The sequence below is a fragment of the Ambystoma mexicanum genome, chromosome 4q (genome assembly GCF_040938575.1).
Source record: "Ambystoma mexicanum isolate Mex_15411 chromosome 4q, UKY_AmexF1_1, whole genome shotgun sequence".
Lineage (NCBI taxonomy): Eukaryota > Metazoa > Chordata > Amphibia > Caudata > Ambystomatidae > Ambystoma > Ambystoma mexicanum.
The window spans coordinates 1,115,883,265-1,115,911,178 of record NC_090928.1 but is presented as its reverse complement, the minus strand read 5'-3'; the positions used below and the strand labels follow the sequence as shown (position 1 = coordinate 1,115,911,178).

General features: G+C 44.8%; 1 protein-coding gene across 1 annotated transcript in view; it reads right to left on the bottom strand.

The window, feature by feature from the left end:
* Nucleotides 1-26,177, bottom strand: part of LIN9 (lin-9 DREAM MuvB core complex component) — a 1,337,113-nt gene extending 1,310,936 nt beyond the window's left edge. The window contains exon 1 of the mRNA XM_069608684.1: nt 25,997-26,177. Within this exon, the coding sequence (XP_069464785.1) occupies nt 25,997-26,075 (79 nt within the window). The 5' untranslated portion in view covers nt 26,076-26,177. The remainder of the gene's footprint in view (nt 1-25,996) is intronic.
* Between the last annotated feature and the right edge of the window lie 1,737 nt (nt 26,178-27,914).

Genomic DNA, 27,914 nt, shown 5'->3' with positions numbered 1-27,914 from the left:
TATCGAGGTTCAAAGGAGCCACAACCCAGACATGCCCCAAATGCAATGAGCCGAGGGCGTGAATGACCCACATGTTCTGGGGCTGCCCGACTGTCCAGAGGTTCTGGGCCCAGGTGAAGGAAAGGGTAGCAAACGCGGAGATTGAAGTGTAAATTCACGAACCAGCAGCCTGTATTTTGGGAAGTTAAGCGAACAGTAAGAATAAGCCCATAAATAAACTCAAAGACTTGATATACATCATAGCAAAAAGACGCATATCCAAGGGATGGAAAAGCACCGGAGGCCTAAGCGAGGCCCTTTGGTGGGGTGACTTCAAAATATGGATAGCCGTTGAGACCGCAGCCTGGGAGACAGCGATTCAGGTACAGAGGCTGGACTCCAGTGATGAACTACTCCATTGGGTGGCGTTAACAGTGCCATTGCTCCACCCAGCGGCTCAAGACAGCACCTCGGTCAGTACAGACAGTCCCGGCCCGACACAAGGTCCAGAAGAATAAAGTGGATGTACCTGAGGTCTCGGACAGGAGGGGGGTGGGGCGGGAGAGTTGGGAATGTTATATTATGTTGTTTTTTGGATTATTCATATTGCATTGACTAATCAATGATCCTTTGTCACTACTTGTTGAAAATCCAATAAAGATATTTAAAATTAAAAATTCAAAAAAGAATTCAAGCCACGTACGAACCCCACCCAGAAAAAAGTTATCGGATGATAAGTTGAACAGTCAACACTTTACAACCAAAATAATTCATTTTTACTTGTCCAAGTATTGAATACATTGTTTTTGTAAGGAATGTGCTTTTTATACAGTGAGAAATTACAAAATCACAAAGTATAATTGGTGGTGGAAAAAAAAAACAATCGATGTGACGCAGGGAGAGGTGACCAGTCCTTTTTGTACATACATTCTATTGGTACTACACAGCAGCCACAGTCTAGCACCCTTACCCTAATTAAGGTCCATCAAACTTGAGTGCCACCTATCTGGCGTTTTGTTTACAGCGAGGGATGCTTGTAGTCCACTGCATTTCAAACAATTCAAACAATCTCATGTATTTCACAGACATGTTGCCAAATGTCCAGAGGAACATGTGCCACCTTTTTGGGGGAAAATGCATTTGTTTCGACAGGTTTTAATGTAATGCTGTCTGGATTTGTGAGGTGCCTCCAAGCTTTAGTTGTCCGGATAACAATTTCTCTTGCCTGCAGAAACGATGCCTTGTCAGAGTCCATTTTGGAGCAAATTAATTTATGTTTCAACTGCTTCCCTTGGAGACTGAATTAAGGCAGTCCTGCTTCGACCCATTAACAGTATACTTGGAAATACCATGGCACACAAGTCTAGGCGAGTCTGGTACAGGATGTCCAGTAAACAGAATTGTTTTACCTGAATATATCTTGCATCACATACGCCACCTGTAAAGCTAACTAGACAACTGTAGATCAACTGCGTTTATGCATATTCCAAGAAGAGGCCAGACTTCACTGCGCCTGAGGAATTCCCATAGGTTTGCTCGCAGGGCCCCATGAATACTCGAGCGGGGAACAGACACCGCAGGCCACACTAAGATGTATAGAAATGTCTTCTTGGTCACCCACTTGTCCTCAAGTTAAAATTAGCACTTCACAGCCGAGGGGCCCTCCCAGTGCTAAGACCTTTTTCTGTATTGGCATGTACACCGTTGGCATGCAGCATCAAAGAAATACTCACGCCAAGCACTTTAAGGTGATCTTACTGTGAAATCAAGTAGGGCAATTATCCTGCCAGGCAACTTACATTTTCAAAAGGTTATTCTCCTTACTTTACCACTGTGAAAATGTACACCAAGGTACTTGGGGACAGTATTATCCCCATATTAGCAACAAATAAGATGGTCTATACCAAATCTCTACATCACCCTACACATCTTTGGCCTCATTCTTCTAGGCAGCCTTAATGGGTAACCTTTAGGTGAATAAAATGCACTAACACCTTTCACACAATCGGGTGCCAGGCTAGAGCACTTCAGCATTCTGAAGTAAAAGCCTGGCACTGCTGTAGACCCACCAGTCTGCTACCTCTTCTTCCCTCTAGGATCCCATTCAGAGTAACCTATCTAAGTCTATTCTCGACTTAGCCACTCTTGGCCTTCAGGCTTGCTGAGCCCAATGACAAATTAAATGCTTTTGCTGCCACACTTTGCCAGAGCATGTGGCAAGTCTACCATACAACCAAACAATACAATTTTATACTTCTGTGCATTTTTTTTTTAAAACACTACCTTCAAGTAAACTCCCCCCAGTTCCTTAAAGCAACCTTTGAAATTATTAGAAATGTCCTGAATTCCAGATCCTCGTGGCAGGATAAACGAGCACCCATACTATTTTTATTATTTAATTTTTTAATTCAGGCGTTTTGTTTATTACAGACCTTTGCAAATTTATATTTAAAAAGAAAACTGAATTGAATAATAAAACAGAGACCAAAGTAAAACAAAAAAACAAATCCAATTTAGAATACACGTTAGCGCATTTAAAAATAGGTTTATACATATAAAACACCCTACAATAAAGAGATCAACTAAATCTGAAAGGTCATTTGTAATTTCATATAACCATTTTAAAAAGAAAAATGTCATCCAAGAACATAATTAGTGCAAAAATCACTTTAAAACGCTCACCCAGACACATACATTCCCACCAGTCCGAAGCAATCAGATTTGATACCTCATCTATGGAAGCACCTACAAAATGAGTTCTCATCATTTTAAGTTTGGGACAGAAGAGGGTCAAATGTCTTATTGTTTCTCCGGGTGTTTTGCCAAGTCTACAAACATTGACCCCTTCATTTCTCTGCTTTCTTGAATTAAGGATCTCACTAGTTGGAAACCGGTTCAACCTAACCCGCATGAAAAGGTTGTGATGTAAAGGACTTGGAAATTTAACCAAATACATAGGGAGTACATTTATAGCTTCTTGTTTAAATGCTCATAAAGCTTGTGTCACACTTTGTCCATTTAGGTCTTTATCCAATCCCAGTGCCATAGTTTTATTTTGCTGCATCTCTGTGACAGTAGGATTTCCATGTTAATATTCGCTTCATCAAGGCACGCCAAACACTGTTTGGACCATGTTTCTTGAGCCCAGTTCAGATCAACTCCTACATTTTGTTGGAGGATATTGAATTGGACTGGTGGGTTGTCCATAAGCTTTCGGAATAGGGACAAGGACTTCATAGGGTTATAAAAGTCTATTTTTCGCTGCAGGCCAATAGAGGTTTCAACAAGAATGAGGAGAATCAGCGTATAGCATCCACCCTACCGTTGTAGAGAATTTTCATTTCTGTGCTAAATTCCTCCCACCAGCTCTTTTGCTGGATTTAGGACTTTTTAAATTTTAACTCCTGAGTGAGTAGGACCTTTTTTTCACCTTCTCATGTGTTTTTACCGGATTTGGATTTTGTGTTTGCACTGTTTTTGAAGTCAGACAAACTCCATAGGCATCTGCCTTTTGTATGGTGATACTGCACCTTCAGTGCAATGTCACTGAGAAATCCTGTCTCATAAAGGTTTAAATACCTTGTGTGAACTACAGTTCCCAAGAATAGGAAAGGGAAATTGACTTTACTTACCTTTCTCTTTGTAGGTTGTTATAATGTATGCTTATGAGCACAGGCTCATAACTAGGCTTGTAGAATAATGAGGGTGTGTCATGTGGAATGTGGAGGTTCAGCAGTTCTACTATTGTCGGTTGGGTTAATCAGTGAGCAAAGGTGTTGATGGGTTGTGGGGCTGTCACAGTGTTTCTCGCTTATACTTGTATTCCATGTTTCCCCTACAATCCTCATGTTTGATGGAAGAGCTGGACCTGGACATTAAAGACTCATAACTTACCTTGAGTACCGGGAAACCTTCTTTCCTACACTGGAAATGAGGATGGGATTGTGAGGGTAGACCGTTGCTGTTGGTGGGGGGCAGCCCTGTGCCACCAGAGAACACTGCCCCCGAAGGAAGCCCCGCACCCCGAGCGAGTTCAGCCGTGGAGGTCTGCTCTGTCCACACTGCGGGTCCCCGCAGGAAGCGCAGTCCAGGATTGGGCGGAGCAGCGAGTGCCGGCTTGACGGCTGTTCATTCGCGCCCGGAGGTCCGTGGCTTAACCCTTAGCGGGTTCATGACGGAGACTCGTTTGGTTGGCGGAGAGGACATGGCGACTTTGTGAGTCCTAGACTTGCAAGTGTGTGTCCTGGCTCTGATTCAAGGGGCAGAGCAGCTTTCAGGCGCTGTTTAGAGGACGTCAACCCTAGTTCCTGGGAGTGTCTGGTGAGCTGTCAAGATAACGAGCATCTATCTTGCAGCCCGTATGGGTGCGAGTGCGGAGATGGACAGAGGGAGCGGAAGCGGTGGATCCATGGGCCGGTCATCGGGGCCTGCGTTGTTTACGGATGACTCCTTCCCTGGTTTTTGTGCCGCGGCCTGAAGGGTATCGCTGCCATCATGCGACTGTCTGCGGAGGTTTAGACAGGCGTGGGAGTCAAGGTGAACGCCGCGGTGCCCAGGGAAGGAATGAGGACGTTGCACTTGTTCACGGTTCCGCGGGCCAATCACTGTTTAGACCGTTAGTGCGCTTGTAGTCCGTGTTCCGTCTACTCTGTTGTTGAAGTCCAAGGGGAGATTTTGTGGCACGGTTTCCTTCCTGTTTCCGGCAACAATGTCCATGTGATGCAGTATTACGGTGAAGTGATGGATGCCGTCCAAAAACGTCCATGTGATGCGGTATTACGGTGAAGTGACAGATGCCGTCCAACTTTCCCTTCCTGTATGTGAGGAGTCTGGAGTTGGGTCTCGTATTACGAATGCTTCTGGATGTCCTGGTCCTGGTGATGGAAGCCCAGCAGAGGATAGCGATTAGTACGAAGAAAGTTCCTGTGCCGGCGCTGGAAGTAAAGTGTAATTTTCACTTCGTGGATTGGCGTTGGGGCACTTCAAGGAACCGTATGAAGAGGAACATTATTGAACAAGGTTCTTGGGCCAGTGTGGTGTTGTGTTGATGTGGTGGCCCACTGTTGGGTGCAGAGTGCAACCTCTGGGTAGTGTAAGGGCTCAATGTCGTGGAGGCCGTTGTCTGCTCCAGTGGTGTTACGTTGTGGCCTTGTAGTTCATTTTAAGGTCCTGGTTAGGTTTGTTTTTGTAGGAATTGTCACCTTTAAGGGGGTCCTTCCATAGGAAGAGGGTATATTTCCATAGTACAGAGGGGTTGAAACTATTCTCTTGTATGGGGAGTCGACATTGGAGTTGGGACTTGCGGGTGGTGTTTCCAAGGGACTGGAATATTTTTCGACTTGAGGGTGGTGGTCTATGGGACAACATTCAGTCAATGTAATGGAAAGCAACTGTATTGCAAATTGAAGAAATGTCATCATTTTATGAGATGCATATTTTTAGGTTTCATGTCATGTTGTTCCTGTGAGGTGAGTGAGTGAATGTATTGCTAATGGGGCTATGAAGTTTTTATGCTAATCTTTGGATTGGGTGTTTGGCGATGTAAGGTGTAGATGTCCGGGTGGATCTGCTAATGTAAGAATTGTGGATGGCCAGGTGGGTTCACGACATATGCTTGCTCCCATTTAATGAGTATGTGCATACTCTGGTTTTATTAGGTGTGTGGAGCAGGGGATACGATTTTCAAGTTGCCTTTATGCATAGTCCACAATGTGTATTGTGGGATGTTAATGTGAAATTATGGATGCCGGTGTGGGTTCATTTTTCCAGTTTTGGGTTGTGGATGCTGGGTTGGGTCCACAATACTTTTTGGTGTTCTGTGGTCAGTACACTTATTTTTCCAGGGTTTTTTTGGGTCGGTGGGTGCCGTGGGTCCACAATTGCTGTTGGTGTTGTGGTGAGTACACGGTTATTACTCAGCCTTTTGGTCTTCATAGGGTCATGTAGGGAACATTTCACATGGCTATGTAGGGATTACATTTTTTTTTGTCACATGGTCATGTTAGAGGTTAACAAACTCCTAAGGTAGTGCAATGTCATGCCATGGAGTGTGTTCTGGCGTTGTACGGTTTGTCCCATGTTTGTTTTCTACCGGTTGGTTTGGGGCGTGTTAAAATGTGTTGTTAAGCCATATTCAGTCAGATGCGTCGTAGGACTTTTGGTTAGTATCTTTGTAAGATTCTGTGGAGTGGTTTGGTTGTTTAGTATTAGCCTGGTCCCTCGGTGGTGTTGGGCATTTGTTGTGCTCTCTTGAGCTGGGTTGTGCTCGGGAGTGGCAGTTCCGAGACTCTGGGGTGCAGACCAGAGTGGGTGGATGTTTGTGCGATGGTGGTATAGGGTGGTTAGGTAGTTGTGTTCTCTTATGAACTGCGTGAACTGGGAGTGGCAGTCCTGGGTTCCGAGGTGCAGCTCGGAACGGTGGTAGTGCGTTATTTGTTATTTTTGTTTGTTGTAGGTTCCCATCGAGGGGTTGTGTAGTCACTGGTGGAATTTAAGGTGGTATTTTTGTAACATAGGAATTACATCAGCATGAATTACATCGGCATTTGATCTGGACTTTGGTCATGGTGGTGGTGTGGTGTTTTGTTGGTGGTCTAGGTGGGCCTGTGGAGCATGGTAGTGGTCCGGTTGGCCCAGTGTAAGTTTTCCTTATGTTGGGTGCTGTGATTACGGGCATGGACGGCCGCTGTGTTCTGTAGTTCAGTGCTCGTTTTATGATGGCTTGGGTATGATGCTGGTCATTTGCCCTCGTTTTTTCCCCAAGGGAGGGGGAAGTGTTATAATTTAGGTTTATGAGCATAGGCTCATAACTAGGCTTGTGGAATGATGAGGGTGTCATGCTGAATGTGGAGGTTCAGAAATTCTACTATTGACGGTTGGGCTAGTCAGTAAGCAAAGGGGTTGATGGGGCGTGGGGCTGTCCCAGTGTTTCTCCCTTATACTTGTATTCCGTGTTTCTCCTACAATCTTCATGTTTGATGGAAGAGCTGGACCTGGACATTAAAGACTCATAACTTACCTTTAGTACCGGGAAACCTTTCCTACATAGGTCTAGCACACACCATCTTATGTGCAGTCCTGGGGTGGGTGCGGGGGCTAGGGTGACGAGTTACTCATTCTTTCCCCCCCCATGGATGGTGGCAGTGGATTAATGTTTCCTACCATTGTGCTTTTCTACCGCAGGCTGAACCTTCAGCTACAGCACCCATGGGTGTGTCCATTTTCTTCAAAGTGCCTCCCCCAATCTCCCCCCCCACCCATTACTTCCCTTAACCCTTCTTTTCTGCAACTGAGTTTACAAAAGTATTGGTGTGGTATATTAATGCAAATACTATCCTTGCGATTGAATTCACCTCAGGGTGTAGGAGAAGTGTATAAAGCATATCCAAAGATTATCCACTAGCTTTACTAATTCTGAAAAGTAATTTCAAAGTTTACTTGAATTGTTACAATCAATTGCCTTTTGAAAGAATGCTTATTTAAAAACTGATGTTAATAAATATGTATAACTGAATCCTCGATTACAAATGTTACTTGGCTACGACCCCCCGAGATCCAGGGTCCAACAGGCTGTGGACATTGAGAGCTCCAAGGTCTCATTTCTTGGAATGCTTGTAAAAAGAGCTTAAAAGAAACATGTCCATTCATCCTCTTGGACTGCATTGCATTGTAAGGCTCTCTGGTTCTTCCCCGTCTCATTCAATAGAAGCCATAATCATCGAGTCATTTGAAGCAAGGGTTCTCAGCATTCGTTCAGCATCTTTCTGGAATATTAAAACTTTCATGACTGGACAGCCAATTTTTATACTGCCGTTTATATTTTTTACATTTTTTTTTGCACATCTGCGTTTTAGCGATTCCAAAAGGAATTGCAGTTTTTTTTTTTAAATGTCTTGGTTCAACTGATTCGAATAGTTTACCATGGCAGAATGCACAATTTTTAAGTGGCTGAACAGTGCTTGAAGTGGGAAGTAAAACATTCACGTATGGTCCTTAAAGCACGACCTTCAAAGTAAGTCAGGAGACGTATCTCAACAATGCAAGCATCTCGGAGATTACCCAAATTCTATTACCTAGTGAAAATAAATCAGAATCAAATAATTGTGGTCAAATATGGAAGAGATTTCAGCGCCGTTTTAGTTCACGAGCTTGCCCGTCGGTAGTCAACAGCTAGAGGGCGATTTTATACTAGATGCATGCATGGGAGCACCAATGCTTACACTAACGTTTTGCCAATTCCCTGCAAGTAATAACACTCACAATGCAGAGTGTAATTGTGAAGGGTAAATTAAGGCAAAATCGCCTTTACTCTACGTTTTGTGAGAAATAAAACGCTGTCTGTAAACAGATGGCAAAATGTGTACTTGCCACTGGTTAGTAATATTGGACTCTAGACGAGTAAGAAACGCTGTGCTAGGTGCAAGTATACAATAGAGATGGTGAGCGACTTTTAGGTTATGGATGCCAAGTAACTTACAAATCGAATTGTCCCCCTGCTGCAAATTACATTGTAGAGGCAGTGTTTTATAATGGATTCCTGTGGAATCCGGCTGGTCTGTGGAATTAGTGGGTGCTAAACAAAGGCGTATTCCATAGGAGTACTGTTTTACACCTGCATGAACATGTCTTGCAGGTGTAAAACTGTCCGCTCTTCCAGGGCAGATATTGCCTTTCAAGCGCACTAAAATGACAGAAGAAAATGAAAGCATACAAAAGGAACATACACGCTTTCATTTTCAGCACCACTCATTCGAAAACAGATGCCCTAGTTTTGAGCAGTCCGGGTGTGGCCATAAATGTAATCAAGAGTCTTCACTATAGACCCACACTGCCAGCTCGTAGCAGATGTTGGCAATTGTAGCCGCTAGTGAAAATAAGACACAGTTAAGCATTTGCCTACCATCGCATAATTTCATTAAGAGGGGAAACAGATTACCTACCAAGACAGCAGTAAACACCGGAGTTCTCTATAGGATTTAGTGATCACTCGTATGGGCCGTTTTTCCACATAAATCCAGGGTACGAAATAAGTCACAATGAGCAGCGACTAAAACCAGCCCCTGGGTGTCGGGCATCACAAAGTGATGAGACCTCCACAGCACACTACAAAGCAACTTCCAAACGAGATGCCCATTATGTCGGATCCAATATGAGTCCTAATTCTTAACATTCTCAAACACTCAAAGTTAATATCACATATGTTTTAAGGCACAAGTTAACTCGTGGAGCCAAAAAGGTAGCTACTGGTAGCGGTTTTCAAGCTAACCAGGTGCAAAATAGCTCCTACTAATTTCGAACCCTGTACTCGACTGAGGCACAAAAGAGATCAAGGAGAATTCGCCCAAATTACAAGTAAGCCACGACCAGAAGCCATGTCTCTTCCTAGTTCCAAATGCTACACCTCCATTTCAGCGTCACACAAAAATGCATTGCTACAGCCAGAGAAAGCAAACTCAATACAAGCTCTACGGAAATATACCAAAAAGTCGCCTCCAGAAATCCGACTGCCGAAAATTCAGTCTTTCTCCCCCCCCCCCTCCCAACTCCCCTCCCACTTACACCAAATATCTATGTGGGGGGTGGGATATAGGATGTAATACAAGTGGGGGTGGAGAGTCTCCCCCAGCATATGCATGTGGTGTAAAGGGGTTGAATTTTCAGCCGTTTTACTTCTTAGGGTCGCAGTAAACCGATAGATCCAGCTCTACCACCCATATTTATTTTTATTTATAAAGCACACAACAGCCCTTAGGCATCGCAGCGCTGTTACACAAAGCTAACTTAGTTGCATAAGTGCTTGAAAAAAAGATACATGTTGCCAAGCCCCCTCTTGCAGGGCGGTGGCATACTTAGTTACATAAGAGCTTGCCAAAAACACATGTTGGAGGGCGGCAGCAGCATACAAATGCAAAGAGTCAGTTTAGGTGGCACAAGCATGTTGCCCAACCCCATGTTGCAGGTCGGCGGCAGCAGCATATGAATGCAGGAAGTCCGTTTAGGCGGGCATGGCTTGGTGGCGAGTGAAAAGGGAGAGGGGAGGACGAGAAGGTGGGTGCACACAACAGGCGACCAAGGGTCACAGGGTTTGGGGGGGGGGGGGCGCACAGCATCACAGGCGACCATTGGGGGATGAGGGGCACAGCATCACCTGCTACCATGGCGTACCTGTAGTGGACAGGGAGCAGGCAGGGCCTATGTTGTGGGCCTTCAGTGTAATGGCCGGCTCCGACCTCCCGGTTGCAATAATTGACTTAAGAGCCAAGTGCATCCAATGGGATGTGGGAGCAGAGCCAGGCCAGACAAACGGAGCCAGTGAGGACAAATTTGGATATAGATATAAATATAGATATAGATATGCTAAAAACATTAAAGGGACAATATGGTTCCAAGTAAAACCAAAAAAAACCAAGATGAATCTATTGGCAGAACATGCGACTAGAGAGCACAAGAGAACATTGGAAGGAATTGAAAAGAATACAAAAGAAATTGAAGAAATGAATGCTGCAGAGGCAACCAAGAACTACGACAAAATGTATGAGATATTACACATATCAAGATGAAGTTAAATTAAAGGAAAATAAGGAAGTGCTATTGGGATGAAAAGGACTACAAAGAAGACAGAGTATATACCTTCCAGGACAAATATAATCAACCTAAGACCTCAACTCCCAATACCTCAATCTGCAATCTCAGATGACGGCTCGGAACCAGACAACCAGGAGAATGAAGGAGCCAACATACAGACACCACAGTCAGACGTATGACTTTGTGGAATGAATATCTTTACATAATACCAAGCTTGGCGCAAGTCTACAGAAGTGTTTTTCTTGCATGCTTGTACACTTCTCTATATAAGCCAATTAATAACCATTACTTTATGTGCACAAAAAATGTTTTAACAGACCGTACAGAAATTAAAAATGATATACCAAGAGACGTTAGAAAATCCTCTGCAGCGAATGGAGCTAAAAATGGATCTGTTAATGAAAAATGTGATTCTTTAAAACTTTGTGGAGGACCATATAAAAGAACATTAAAAATCACTTTCCCACATGTACCTGTTCCCCCCCCTCTCCATGTCCCAACCAACTATCCCCAAAACCTACTCAGCAAGAAAAACGTTACAGTGAGACTTCCATCCCTTCCTCCCCTACCATCCATCATGTCCATACCCCCAATTACCCTGTATTCGTTTCTGCTGCCCCTCTCCTTCGTAATTTTTATACAATGATAAAATATTAAGTGCGTTAGTATATTCCTTAGCGTCTAATTTTTTTTTTTTTTTTTTTTTTTTTTTTTTTAAAAGGCAGTTAGGGTGTCTGCGGAAGCGCGATTGTTCAGGATGTCCTCAACCAAAACGGGGGTGTCCCAAGGACGCTATACCTGTTCGAATTGGCCATAGTCAAAACGGGGGGGTCCGCAGAACACTAAAGATGTCTGCACGTTCATAGCTATGCCAAATAAAATGTCCCAAGAACATTCCCCATGTTCGCATTGTCCGTACCCAGAATGAATACGCCCGTAGAACACAGTCTGTCTGCAAAGTTGTGACGCACATTTATTTTGGTCGGGGACTGGAACACTGTCTGTAGAACACCTGCACGCATGCGTAGACCCGACCCCGCGCATTTGGTGTCCTACGGACAGCCGTCCCATTCGTCAACATGTCCTCGACATTTGTAGCTCTCTGGCCGGCCTCTCTTGGCCCTCTTCCTGCTCCCACCTGCAAGGCCAAAACTTTGGGTCATCATCGACTCCACACTCCTTCTCTCCTCACATCTCCGACGTTTAATAAGTCACACTACCTACTCAGAAGCATTCTTCCCTTCCTATCCTTCCCCCCAGAAGCCCTCTGTCTCCAGAGCCCCAGAGCCTCCATCTAAATCTGCCTGCCTCTACTCTCCGCCATCTGCAACTTATCCAGAACAGGACTGCAAGACTTGTCCTTGGCCTCAAGCTCAGGGATTGCATCTCTCCAGGAGTGAAATCTCTGCACTGGCTCCAAGTGGCTTCGAGAATTAAGTTCAAAACCCTCTGCACTGTCCACAAGGCCTTCTGGGGCCTGGAGCTGCAATACCTTCAACTCTCACTTCCTAAATATCTTGCCTCTCGAGCTCTTTGCTCATCCGCCTCCAACTCCCTCAGGGTCAGCCGCTTCTCCAAGCAAGAAGCTGGTGGTAGATCTCACTTCGGCAGGGGCCTCCCTCTGGAACAGCCTTCCTGCCTCCCTGAAACTTAAGAACCATCTCTGGTTCCGGAAGCACCTCAAAACCTTCCTCTTTGCATCTGCTTTCTCTTCCCCTGCTGAATTCTTGACAGAAACTGCACTGGTTACCTGGCCACCCTTCTGATCCCGGACCCAGGCCCCGCCAGTTGCCCACCTGCACTGCCTCCCTGGCAACCCCTGGATTGGGGGGACTGTTCTCTGTATCCCAGTAGTCCCCCTACCAGCACCTATGTCTGCACTTACCCTGCACTTGCCACCTGCTGGCCAGTTTTAATTTCTTAATTATTTTACCATCCCATGTACTGCACTTTTCCCTCTACCTTCCCCCTAACACTTTTCTCATTACCCCTTCCCATGCACTTGCACGATCTGAATGACACCTGGCCTAGTAGGATCGTTGTCCGTTTTTCGCCCTCCCTTGCCTCGTCTTGCCTTGAAACACTTATGATTTGGCATTTATAATGCACCTATACACATCATCATATCATGTGACCGTGCTAAGCGTAACGGACACTGTCCAGGACCTACACCTAAGTGTATTTTGCAGCAATCCGAGGTATTTTCTTAGGAAAGTTCACCCTGGCACAGGTCAAGTCCCTGGCGATCTGCATACTTGTTGATGTGTTGTGTTTATAAAAAAAATAAAAAAAAAGGGGGTGTCTTTTTTCAGAGCCGCCTTTCACAGTTCAAAATGAGAAGGGTCACTGAAATGCACAGGGCCCAGTGCATTTTTTTGAAATCCCCGGACATCTAAAATCTGTGCGGTGCTGCCCTGTACAACCATTGCACTTTTCGCTGGGAGGAATTGGCGGCTCTGAAGAGAGCCTTTTTGTGGATTTTTTTTGGCGTTTCGAAAACTTCAAATGGTCAACACCTACTGCAAATGGATTGCTGTAATTCCAAAAAAGGTTGCAATGCATTTTGTATATTTCGCAGAAAAATCTGATTGCCGGCATAAGTAAAATGTACTCCATCTCTGCGAAAAATGTGTGTACTACGAAACATAATGTTTTCATTGTGAAAAGAGGACATACCAACATCTCTCAAAAAGGCACAGACAGCCTTGTTAATATTGCGCCTTGCTTTCTCCATTTGTGGACCAAATGAAGAACGCAGCCACATTTGTGTCTGCGCAATACAGGAAAAAATTACTCTGAAGTTTGGATACATGTCAATGACTTTCCCCAAGTCCTCCTTTCATTGCAAATTGCAGAGAGATTCCAGACACGTCCTAAACTGTTCCCTTCACAATGAATAATAATAATAATGTATGGATGACGCTGTGTCACCAAAGTAGCACAAAGAGGTACCAAAGCCACTTCATTCCACACTGCATCCCAGTTCACATCCGCATAAGGGAATCCAAGATGTACAGCCACTCCGCAGCGATCTGCATGCACCTCCAACCAATTTATCCATGAATCTCCCAAAATCCAGACAATCTGCTTTCTGAAACACACAGCCATAGCCATCTCCTCTCCTCGCCGGAAAAAGACTAACTAACTCTCTGCTCACACCCAGTAAACCCTTTTGACCAATCCGTTGCTGTGCTACGTTTCATTTGCATCACCCCCAACCTCAAAAATCCTGTATGTAATACGTGGTGTCCGGGGACAAATCGAAAAATATGAGCATGGGGAATTAAAATTTAAATAGTGTGGCCCATCTCCCCTCTGAAAAGAGCCTTTTTTTTGCAGATGCTTCAGAAACACCTTATTTTGTATTTGGGGGGGGGGGTTCTGCTTTTTTCCTCCATAAATCTTCACATTAGCTTCTCCAAAGCAACCCTTATGGTCCAAAACAGCATGGCATTTCCCATAAAGATAAAGACATGCCATCTTCTTTAAAATAATCAACATTACCAGAGTCAATGTTCTCATTGTTGCAAAAGAACATGCCAGCTCTAGTCCTAAATCAACCGAGGCATGTTTGCTTTTAACACCTAGCAACATTTTGAAGAGGATAAAAATAAAACGAACTATTGTCCCATATTGCCCTAGGAATCAAACCAGAAAAAAAAATAATCTTGGCATTTGGAAGTAGTTTCATTACTGCCTGAACCAAGTTTTGCAGATCAGATCGTCAAAGCAGAGGCACCGACATAACCCCTAGCCATATCTTGGCAAACCTCTACCATTGCCTGTAAATTGAAACCAGGCACAGTGCTCCACACCACCTCTACTCCTTTTACATCAAAATGCTTTCCTACATTTTGCATACTGCTCCAAACCATTCACAAACATATCTCCAAGCACCACCACCCTGACTTTCTCCACCTCCACCATCTTCACTACACACAGCCTCTCTTAATTCGAAGCAGATCATCAACTCCTTTTTGGCTAATCCTCAAAATACACTCCCATTTCATGCTTGGAAGCCCCGGATGTGCCATGTTCTGTCTGTGAACAGCCGCGCTGTCCGCGGAGTGTGTAAGTAACACTGGGGCAGCCCTTCCACCCTTTCCACTTCACTCTCTGCATCATTCCCTCATGGGCTACTGTTAAGCAGTCAATCATCCACAAATCACATGCAAGACCTCTACATCTACATCTAACTCCATCATCACAATTCAGCACTTTAGATATACGGTTCATCACTCCCGAGTACAATTGCACTGTGACTGCAAAGCACCTACAGCAACTTCTAGTTAACTCTCCAAAATTTCTACTTGCAGATTCATGCACATCCACAAACACAGAGTACAGGTATGAATATTGTTTTGCACAGTACATCATACATACCAACACCCGCCTGGGACGAACATTTCCTCTGAAAAATCAGGAGACATTTGCGTCATAAGAATGCATTGGGCAAAGATGTATTTTCAGTGTGAGAATGTAAAAAAATAAATACAATTTCCTTTCTATCCATTCTGAATATTTCACATACATTCTATCATTTCAACTTCCTTTACAAATGACTATTAGTAATCAGACAACACACACAGCTATCTAACAAAGTGTCATTTCTGGTTACAAGATGGGAGAAACAGTATAATTATGGAAAAAGGTTTTCTAGTGTGTTATAAAATGACACGCAGCCAGGATGAGTTCATGCATCTTTATTTATGCACACAAATAGCCATTATCATTTCAAAGGCTCCCAGCTGAAACACCACTGCCTCTACAACGGTTCTTCAATCTAGACAACTCTCTCATTCCAGCTGGTTGACCATTAAGTACTCTATTTCACAACAGCATTCATCTATGCACAAGTGCAGTCATATCTATCACATCATCTACAAATAGGTACAGTGTCGTAAAGCAAGACATACATCATCTCCCCCCTTCCCTTCAGTCTGCAACACAACCACCAGGACCTTCCTCCCTCCAAGCACCACAGAATGACCCACTACTTTAATAATCAACTACTGAGTAATAAGCTGTTGACCCCAACAAATCCTTCCGATTTATTTCCCACACCTTCACAAAATACATACATTGCACACTTTTCCATACAGTTTCTGCCATTTACCCTGTAAAAATAGCAAACAAAGCATACATTTATTTCTTCCATCTCCTAACATTCAATAACACTGCCTTAAAAAGCAGTGTGCTCTGTGCACTTACTATTGTAATCATTTCTAAAGCACATTCAACTAACAGATTCTAAATAAAATATACAGAATTCACATATGCAAAGAAAAGTGCATGCACATGCTATGCACAGTTATCAGAAAGCACTACTACTGAAAAAACAAATAAATCCCTGTCTACATTAACAGTGCTATTAACACATTTACTATCTTCTTTCTTTCACAATTGCAGTGAAGACCACTCTCCTGAAAAGCAAGTGTCTGAAGTACGAATAAGAACTCAGAAGAAACCAACTCTTTAGTGCAATACTGCCATAATATTCTGTTCCTCAAACACTAGAATTCTAGTATTCTACAATAATTGTATTAGTGCTTCCCCTCACCAGCTTCATACTTTCTATTGCAATCTGAACACCAGTATAGTAACACACAAATACAATAGCCTTCCCAACCAGAGGTAGCCCATTGCACAATCACACACCTCTACATACATGCTTATTATCATACTCACTCAAGCACAAAAAACACATACACTGCACAAGATCCCAACCTACACTTTTTTCTCCAACAGACCCAAAAGAATGCCTACCAAAAAGCAACTCTGTAGAAAGCAACGGAAAAGTAAACACAATCAAACTAAAACTCTCCAAAATAAGCATACACCTCTAGCAGAATGTGTACAAAAGTTCAAACAAAACAGCTAATACAGTAATTAAGCGAAACAAAACAAGCTTCCAGTATAGAAAAGTTGCCTCCTCTTTCAAAATGTAAAACGAAACACTATCAGATTAAGAATACTGCAGATACCACTGGTGCTAACACTGCACCTATAAATCTTGATGTAGCAGCAAGTAAGCAGACCAAAGAAAATCTTTTACAAAAAAAAAAAAGAGAATTCTGCCAGAGTCCTTCAGAACCTTATAAAAACAAGAGAAATCATGCACAACCCTTAAACCCTACCGTATAAAATTAATCCTAGAAGCTCTCACAGACAGTGTAATCCTTCTCAAAGGAAATTATTTTAGTTTTAAACAGAATGAAACCACTAACAAAACTAAGTAGTAAATTACAAAAAAAAAAAATAATAAAATAAATAAATGCCACTTCTCAATAAATGGAATATCAACAAAGGTAACTTCACAAACATCTGTGTAGGTGAATGGAGTCACACCACGAGCACAGAACCATATTTCAATGAAGATGCATACAAACAAAAGCAAATAAACCCAATTGCCGTACATAGTGGCCGAGGGTATGAAAAACTAAATACCATTATGGAACAAGAAACGCTGCTCACAAAAATATCCACAGAAAACTCTATCACCTGTCCATTCCACTGAACCAATACGTCCAGTCTACAAATGGCTGTGCACATCAATGTGTATGTGAAAGGCAAAGACAAATTAAAAATTAAACTACTACAAAATATGGACCCCTGTCCAGTGCGCAAATACACAGGACTACAAGGACATTCTTTGGCCTGCATTCAATTGGACCTATTTGCAAAAGCACATTCTATCATATCAAAATGATATCAACTATAAGAAATCTGGTCCATAAACGGTACTATGTCAAAAGTTCTGCTTTAGCACTACCCAAATTAAATAATCTTCTACATGGTACAGCCAAACAACTACTCGGAGAAATAGAACATATCCAGAGAAAATATTTGGAATTGAAAGCCATTTCCAAAACACTACCAACAACTGTACATATGCCAACCTTTTATTACAAACATACAAAAAAATACTAAAGTTTAAAAGTGCATCTGCTGAAGTACCCAACCATTTGTGTTTATGTTGCCGGAGGACTTTCTAAAATTAGCACAAAAACTGTAGACATAACGTACAAAATAGATGTCAATGAAGATTTCAATTGGTTCCAATTAGCTCTCTATCTTATAGCAGAAAACAAATACGAAATTACTGACCCCTTAATACGTTGCAGTTACTGCACTGCAAACCTTAACCAGTCACCTTCACGTGCCATCACAAATAACTTGGAATTATTCCCATTACCAAAACCCCTGAAACAACTCAACTTATATGAGAGCATCATAATTCAAACAGTACTCCCATTTCAAGCAATAATACGCCTTCAACCAAAAACTGCAAAACTACCTCCCTCTGAATTAGTGAAAGGCATTTGTGGCAAAGTCAGTGGACAACCGCGGACACCGCAAACATCACGGTCTTCTCCCACCTAAACAAATACAGCATTTGACCCATCTCTTACTCCCCCACCCACCCCAAGCACTCATACACACCAACACACTCCCCAAAAAATGGATTTATGCTCACTTCCAGTGCAGGTCCGCACATCCAATATGGCGGGTGCATCGAAACAATTTGACGCACCTCGCGCCTCATCCCACCCAATCAGAGAACAGGTCGCGTGTCCGCGGACATGTTGCAAGCCGATTATCCAATCGGTGTCCTTTTGGGTCGTTAAAAAAAAAAAAACACTAAGAAGAACACTGAACAGGTTGCCAGACATTTCGTTGAAAAAAATTGGTCGACCAGACAAACGGTCGAACCAATTTGGTCGAAAACCAAATGGTCGGAATTTTTTTTTTTTATTTTAACCCTTTTTTTTTGGGAGGGGGGGTCCCTTTTTTTCTCTAAAAACCCCTTTAACTAAACGAAAACCCGAAAAATAAATATATAAATAAAAAAAAATTCGACCATTTGGTTTTCGACCAAATTGCGTCGTCCAAATTGCAGTCGACCAGTTTTTTTTTCGACGAGTTGACTGGACACCCACTGAACACTACTGGACGGCTTTTCAAATTTACAAAAGCATGTTTTCAGGACCAAGCCACCGCACCTGCCGCAAATTTGGCGAGAATCCATCCAGCTGTTTGGGTTGTAAGCGTGACAAATCCTCTCCATTCATTCTATGGAATAAAAAAATAATTTTGGGACCCCCCCCCTTATAACTTTGCCCCCTCGGACCAAACCTCACCAAACTCAGAGTGGGCCATATACTTGCAAAGTTTGGTGAAGATTCGTCCAGGAGGAGCAAAGTTATAAGCCGCCCAAAAAGTGCTCTTCCTATGCGTTTAGCAACTTACACGGCCACTACCGTGGGCCGTATATCATTGCTAAAAGTGATCAACGTCACTTTCTTTGTTTCAATGTAGGACAGAAAGCAAAACCATGTCCAATTGTAGTACTATTTTGCAATTTTAAATATGAACTCAGCACGGGTGCTGCTAAGCGAGCTAAACCAAGTCTAGAGGGTGTTTGCATACATCGGCCTTGATCAACAAATGGGGATGAGTGACTAGTGTGGCTCATAGGTTTCAACTTGAAATGTTACACTGTGTATAAAGAAAAAAAAGTGAACCACGGCATAGCTCCCTTCCTCATCTCACAGGCATCACAGTGTGAAGCTCTATGTAACCACCTGCTCATTTTGGGGCCAGCTCGAGCCTGTTTTTGCACGAGTCCCCCCCCACTGTTTTCTTTGTAACTGAATCGGTAGACAGAGGGTTAATTCAACTTACATGCTGGACATCAGTGGGATTTCATTGGTGTGCCTGACTGCAGTGAAGGGCCAATATCACAATAGCAGTGTGGTGACTAAGGAAATATAGAACAAGGGAGGACCCAGCAAGTGCCAAGGTAAGATACCAACGACAGAATTTGAAAGTTGGGACCCTGGGAGAGTTGGTGGCTAGAACCCGTCGAAAACAGATTATCCGTTTTCACTAACAGGAACAGTGTTTCAGTACTAAATTAGTTTTCCTCCACCCCCATAGGAATGGGGAACCCTAAACATAAAATTAGGTCAACAACCTCGATTACGTCAACCTGCAGTTTCTCGTGAGGTTTTCAAGAGGATTCAACCCAGGTATAGCCCCATGCAAACTTTTGCCAAGAGAGCTGTAGGTGAAGACTTGACATATGAAGAGAGAAGACTTGTGATTTGTTACTAACAAATGAAAGTGGGTATGCGCCATAAATCCCAGAGCACACAAAAATTAATAGCCTGCTTCCATATGGTCAGTTCATTTTGCAATGTGAGCCTTACTAGACAACAATCTCATTTCAGTCAAGGCAGGGTGTCAACCTTTCGAGGGGGTGGGGGGGGGGGGGGTTAATAGGTAGACTTGTGTATTCTGGAGTGCCATAATATGTGCCTAGTTTTGGTGCACCATTTACTCTTTAAGGATCAGTATGTGCCGGGGCGCTGTTTAGCAACAAAGAAGAATGGTAGCTTGAGCAAAATCCTAATCACGGATAAATCCTGCTAAGTGCCTGCATTATATACTTCCCATGTACATAACTGCAGCTGATCATTTGAGGCACCAGGGATCCTGGTCTGGCGACTCCCTGCCGCCGGAAAGCTGCGATCAGACAGGCTGGATAGGTGGCACAAGCGGTCAGCAAATGTAATATGGGGATGCAGCAGCCTGCATGGGGGAGGGGACGCCTGATGTGAGGATCTGTGTCAATCTGCCGGGAATTGGGACTGAATAGGACTAAAAGCGGGCCGTTGGCGTGCAGCGTCGCTGTCCCTCATATTGGAACAAACTATCAATGGCTGGCTCCCGCGAGTGGGGCGTTTGAAACAGGCACGGAAGAACTAAGGCACGGAAGAACTAATGCGAGGCACTGGGTGATGGTGCATGCCCCCGCTCGCTGTGGGGGATCACCGGAGTGTCACCTCAAGCTCTCCATTTAGTGGCACCACACAAGTGCAGAGTCAGTGAAGCATGCAGATCTGCCCGCCACCAAGCTCAAGATTGCTACCTAGAGCAGATGCGATTCTCCGTGGGGCAGAGGCAAACCATATTCGGGTGAGCGGATATGGGACTGGCCTCTGCTTGTGGCGCGCTGCATTGCACCCCATCGTTTTTGGGGACTGACTGGCTGTGGGGTTGGCCAGCTGGTGCTGCTGCAACCCACTCGCCTTCCTTTGGCAGAGGCTGGCAGACATTGGTGGGACTTGATGACACCGCATTTGATGAGGCAGAGCAGCAAACTCAACACCATATAGGTGAAGGGGCAGTTCCTTGGCCAAGCCCTGGAGGACTGTCCGGTTTGGGGCACCGACGAGGTGCAGTGCAGTGTTTCACCACACTACCCTTTCGGAAAAACTCTGTTTATGTCGGGGCATTTTGTTGCAGAGACCAAATTCTGTGCTAGAATGTTACTATGTCTGTTTAGACAAGTACAGTGAACAAAAAGAGGAGACAACTGGCAAAAACCCTGCCAGACCAATAGGTGATGGTCGGTGGAGCATAATGACTAAGGAAGCCGGAAAGAAACACGGGCCAATAGACTCATTTACCAGCAAACAGGCGTTAGCCACCAGGCCTGCAACCCCAGAGCAAGGGGGTGGCTCAAGTGCCTCCACTGGTGACGCTCATGATAACCAAATGTTGACGGAAATGCAAAGTGGCTTTATGGCCGTCAATGTCAAATTGGACGATATTGTGGCAACCACCGGGTCTCAAGTCCAAACCCGTAAAGGAAAGTGGCCGGAAGCTGAGACTAGGATTGGTGAAGTAGAAGACATGGTAGGCCAACATGACCGTGATATTGCAGCATTGAAGGTGGAATTCACCAAGACCTGAGGGAAATGCGACTATCTTGAATCACGTTCGAGGCGCAACAACGTGTGCATTATCGGAGTGCCCGAAGCAGCATGCAAGGGACCCATTGAACCATGTATTGAAGATCTCCTAAAAACTTTGGAACAGATCAATTTGCCTCACAATTTCTAGTTCAGCGTGCACACCGTACTCCAGCCCAGGTTCCTAAACCAGGTGTCCCTCCATGCACCATTATTGCAAAAATGCTTACAGAGACATTCTAAAATGGTCCAGAGAACAAAGACGCTCCGCTACATTCACCCTGACTTTGCCGCTGGGGTCCAGGCCCTAAGAAGATCATACGACAGTGAAGAGTTACTAAGGGCTTGACATGTTCTGTATGCCCTCAAGTTTCCTGCAAAGTTACGCATTCAGCATAGGGGAAGAGCACACTATCGAAAATCCTGTGGACACCGAAGCGCGGGAGAGATCCAAATCAAGAGAAATGGGATGATGCCAGACAGAATGGCATGGAGGAATGATCAGAAGTGTTACTCTGGTTATGTCAAATACTGCGAAAGATGCAGGCATGGGAAAATTGTTAAAATGTAGTCGGGGTGTGTGAACCCCGCGCCGGCCTACGGAAGTTGTGACTGCTCCCCAAAACAGGGCACGTCAAGAGCTCGTCAGGGCGGTTGGCGGCCCATGGGACCCAAAAGACTACAATAACCATGATTAAATGGGGGTTGGAGTGCACGCGTGCAGCATTCAAGTATTTAAGCTCCTCCGTGCCACTTGTTGGTGCCATGCAGGCACAGGCCGGAGGCGTGCAGGACGGTGTGTGAATGGACCCGGGCTGAGGCGGTGAGACAGAGGCTGCCCCATAGGAGCACAGAGTGAACGCTGTCACTTTCAACATTACCAGCGACTCAGACATTGAGATTGCGGCTTGTCCACTCAACACGGGTGCTACATTTTCCTGGTAAAGTGCTGTCCAGCGCCCCCCCCCCCCCAGGCCGCAGTGAAGCCATTGCTATGAGCGTTTGTGAAGGGAGTGGGGGGGGGGGGCAAGGAGTTGTGCGGAAGTGCTGAGCATGGGCAGATTGTCATAGCAACATCACAAACTCTAATGAGTTTCAGCTGTGATAGTCTGGAACGCTTCCAGAAGCTACCTGGGCACAAACCTACGTTCTAAGGGTATGCTATGTGGCATGTTGCTGTTCTTGTGTGTGTATCCTGGGAAGACATACAAGCCTCGTATTCCCACAAGGACATAAGTGGGGGTTGCGAGCTCTGGGTGACAGCCCTAAGGAGAGCAGGGAAGGAGGGAGCATGCTGTCTGTAACCACCAGGGTTACCCTACGACTTATGTTCCCTGTCTTATGTTGGTGTAATGCCACGTGCTTATGTTTGCTAACAAATAAATGCCAGGTGAAGTGATAGGAAGGATACTGTGGAGTGTTCAGTGCCTAAACAATCCTATTATAGTTAGGAAGATTATAGCATACCTGGACCGCCACTCCCCCAAAATTGTAATGTTGCAGGCCATTACATGACAGGTTTGCACCCAAATGGGGGCGACAGACATTACACAACCTACTTATCTCAAGCTAGGGGAACACTTACCCTGGTGCATCAATCGCTACGTTTTCAAGCAGAGGAGACGCAGGCGGACCACGAACGCCGAACTGTTCTTGTGAGAGGGGAAAAGGTCAGGTGAAAGGGTCATATTAGTTAAAACATATGGTCCAAATATGGACCATGCAGGATTTTATAGCCAGGCGTCTGCGATACTGGTGAAGATGGCATACGCCCCCATTATATGGGGTGATTATTTTAATACAATCTTAGATCTCCTTAGGGACCGGTCAAGTACCACACAATTGATCTGTGGAGGTACGAACAACCAAGAGCAGCTGAATTTACATATTACTCTACGGTCCATTATACTTGGTCACTGATTGATTTCTGGCTGTTCTCTGCAATATGGGCACCACGTCTGCGCGGCAACAGAATTTTACCTCCTTCCGCGTCGGATAACTCGCCCGTGTGGATGTCACTGGAACTCGGTGATTCGCTGAGCCCCCCACCCCCTGTGGACGATTCCACAGACCTTGTTGATAGATGGTGCGCTAGTAGAAGACCTAAAGGAGAAAATGTATGGGTTTGAGACGAACGAGGACTCAGTTCCGATAAACGCCACAATATGAGAAACTTATTATGGTCTGGTTGTGTGGCACGATGATTTCAATCGTGACTGGGGTACTGAAGGATACTAGGCGGGAGCTAGCGGAGGTGGAATGGGAATTGCGTAGGTTACAGAATGAACATTGCATACCCGCCGATCAGGCAATTTTGCGGGTATTTATGGGTAACCTGTTAAAGTTCTGTGAATTAGCGTGTTGAGAGATACATTGTATGGGAACCCCTGCCCAGGCCCATTGATACGGTGAGGAAGATCGACCTGGACGTTTCTTAACGGGAGTGGTTAAGGGCGAGGGGTGTTATGCCCATCACGGGAATTGAAGGAACAGCGGGGAGGTTCAGCACAATTACAGGAGGAGCATGCCTTAGTTGCTTATTTACTACCAGCCTATGCCAGCAGTTGCTACAGCGCCAAACATGTGACATGGAGCAGCAGCAGTGTGATGGGCCGATCTAGGTAGGTCTAGCACTGAACTGGCATGGCCGGCACACCCACGCTGAGGGCAGAGCCGCGCCCAGCATTATGGGGCCAATATTTTTTGGGCACTGGCACTTATTTTTTTACAAATTAGGCACTGCAGCCAATACCTTGTTCAAGCGTACTGCAAGTTTTAAAAAGGTATTCGGTGCTGACAACAGTCTGCGCGTCGTGAAAAGAAAATGCACCTAGGATTCTTCATCTAAAAGAGGCAAACGGATGTTGACCTTTCCACATTGACAAGTAACGATGCATGAAAAAAAAAAACTATACACTTCTGCCCATTTATCATTGGTGGCAGCCGATTTTAAGGTACGGTTGATCCCCAAGGGTACTGACAGAGGATAGACCGCTAGCCTAATAACAAGGATTTCAGAATACCGAACTTGTCTTAATACCAAAGTTAACAAATGTGCAGCGTTGAAATATACAGGACCCTGCCATGCTGTTACACTTAGTGTCAAAGGCACACCTAGTGTTCCATGCAATGTCATCTGTTTTCGTGTTCAGACACCCAAAGTCAGCAAGTGGTCCAAATAAAGGGAACACTGCACTCAGCAAATGTCATGCAACTTTGAGATGTGCAGTTGCAATAATTAAGGTCTAGCACTTTAATGCCCATTTCGCGCCACCACATTGTCACGTCTTTTGGAAAGCAGAGGGCGCGCAGCTTGTACATCATTCGTCATTTTGTTTATGTAAACGCCCCACCGTCCCACCTTTTCCAAAATCCTGCGAACGTATTTGTTCTAAAAGTCCTACCAGTTTAAATGGGAAGTGGTGTGCCTTGTACATTTTAAAACAACTCAACTACGTCGTGCAGTAAACTCTCAGCTTCTTGGAAGAGTATCTCACCTGCAAAAACTTCCAATGCATCCTCTACAACAAGAGGTTCATCATCTCGTCCTGCGCAAATTCGCAAAACAGCAATTCCACGAGGCACTGTGACAGGATCCGCCACTCCCGCACACTGGAACATGCAGCTCACAGACGACTTTTAACAGTGGGTAGATGACCCACAGATTTAGAACCACCGGCAGAGTAAGAAGCTCATTACAGAAACAAGCAGATAAGGAGTTTAAAGTACATGAACAGGAGATGCGAAACAGCTGCACTCTAAGAAGCATTGCCATTTTACCAACAGAGTCACTCGCATCCTCGGGATTGTCTACACTGTCAATTCTAGTCCCAGTTACACCGATTGTAACCTACTTTAAGTCAACCCTATGCCAGTGTTTCTGGCAAAGGGTCGATTTAAAGTTGCAAGGATAAGATCCGTGGGCATGACTACACCGACTGCCAAAATGTTCCTGTTACAAGCATAACAGTTACCCTTTCAAATCAAGATTTGAGTGAAGAACGCTAAATATATAAGCAAACACGTTCCCATTTGAAAACGACAGGGTGGGGAGGCAGCCTGTCAAAGAATATACTAGGGACAACGTCAGGACAGGACTGTCAGGCGTTGCCATACAACACGGAAGACTAGGCATTACAGTCTAGCTGTACAGACATCGCGTTGAAAGGATCCACAAGGGACAAAGGATGACAATTCGGCAGTAAATATACGGTGCCCATGACAGCTCCGAACCAGTATGAGCAGTTCGCGAAGAGACCCAGCGCGGCTTCAGGGGGCACAAGCGAGAGGAAAAGAGCACAAGGAAAAACAATGTCCCCAAGTCAAACATCCACATACACTGCCAGAAAACACGGGACAGGTGTGGCCAGACCCAGCCTGCGTGTGGAGAAAGCAGCACCTTGTACTAGAGTCCAACCCCCGCTCGGAGGCGAGTGGGTCCAGCCCTCAGCCGGCTATCTGACAGCTGTCAGAACAGCTGCCTGGAACCCTAGGGCTGTCCTGGTACACACTGGATGGGTGCTCTCTGGTGTACATTCTGAAGTCCTGTGGTAAACACTCTGAAAGGGCGTCATCGTTCCAGGTGTCAGTGCGTCTACCTCCAGAGTGCCATCTCCTCCCCTCAGTGACAGCTGTACAACCAGCGCGGTCTTCCCTGCGTGGTTATTGTTTACCTTCCTCCGCGTCCAGGTCTGCCCCGTCCTCCTCCTCCTGCGCCCGGGCCCCCCCGTGGGATACGCGGATCCGCTTCATGGGCCGGGGACGAAGCCGCCTCTGTTGTGTTTGAACTCGTATCCCATCGCCGCCATTTGGAATCCCGCGGCTCGAGATCGCGCTCTCGTTCGTCCTCTGCCAGCGAGATCATGACGTCATCGGTGGGCCCGTTTAGGAATACGCTACCCCTAGCAACCTAATGAAGCGCTGAAGACCGAGATGTAGAGACACAAAAGAAGGACTCAAAACTGACACTCGGACGAGAATGAGGCACAAGCCTACTTCTTTGTTCATGCCCAATATCAGCGAAAGGAAAAAAAAGAATAAGTATCTGCAAAGTTGATGGGCATCGTATGCAATACATAATTTGCTTTCTGGTCAAATAAAACAACTCAAGTACCAAATAATTGAATTAACTGTATTTACTATAAAAACAAATCAGACACAGCTGAAATTAACATATTTATTTAATATCTTAAAAAAAACACATCTGTTAAAAGTACAATTATTTGTCAAATTGACGCAACTGTTTAATTTATTATGACTTACGTCTTACAAGTTACCTCTGAAAAGGAAAAATGTATTACGCTGCCACCGTTTTAGGCTTCAGTGCAGCTGTCAATCTCACACTTGCTTTTCGTCCACCACTCAGTTGTGTGTCGATTGCCGGCCATTTTAGAGTACTGCCCAGTGGCCCACTTCCAAAGACCCTCATCCATCAAAAATGTGAGTATTCTTTTTGTGCTGAAATGTTTATTACATTTACAGTAAAATATGCCAAATGTTCTTCAACCCACCTGCTTGTTCTCTGATCAAACATTTTCCACTTACAATGATCATGTCCATCTACTTTTAATTTGTAACTTTATTGTCACATATTTGTATCACCTATTGCTGACCTTATTTTACTATTTCTTAATAGTGAATACAAATAGGTGTCTGGAATGGCATCTGAACCTCACTTTCTGCTAATTTACAGAAAAAAAACGGAACATTCAACTGCAGTAAAATCACAGGTCAGAGCAGTGGTCTTCAAACTTTTTTGGCCTGGGCCCCTCTGAGCAAAGTTTGAGGACAGTATGTAGAAATCGCTATGAAATTATGCGTGCCGTCACCGCACCCTACGCCCAGTACAGACCCTGGGCTCTCCCCACCCTACTCCCACAAATAGCCCAGTGCTGCCGCCCATCCTGCTCCCACCACAGTTCCATAACACAAGCATACACACATCCATACACATTTAAATAAAAAATAAATCGCCATAAACGTACCTTCAGCAGGGGCCTGCACGTTTCTGCTAAAATGCCCCGCTCCAGGTTGCTCTGCCCGTATGTGCGAGGAGGCGCAGGGGCACCACCTCACACATACATACATGCAGTGCCCCAGCCAGCATTTCCAATGAGCTATGCAAGACTGGCGAAGCAAAACACCCCCAGCGTTGAATGGCTCAGTGATCATGTGCGGCTGGGGAAATGAACTGTCAAAGGCAAACAGTGTTTCCCTTTGCCAGTTCAGCCAGCCCAGGAGCACTCCCTCAGCTGGAAAAAGCAGCTGAGGGAGTGCTCAGTGTTTCACTGGGCTGGCTCCTCGGCTCCTCCATAATGGGTGAGGTGGCCAGTGGGTGGACACCCCCTGACCCATTATGGATGAGCCGGCAGGCTTGGACTGGCCTATAAGGCAATAGGGTGATGACGTACCAAAAATGCAAAATGCTAGTGTAGGCCAGACAAAATGGGCACTTGTTTGGCCAATGTGGGCCAGTTTGAGGAGTTACTTCGCTATGCAGCCAGTAGTTTTGACCATTGTTGCTGAATAAATATTCTTTAAATATCACAATTTGTTTACCTTTGAACAAAAAACAACCCCATGGGTACTATT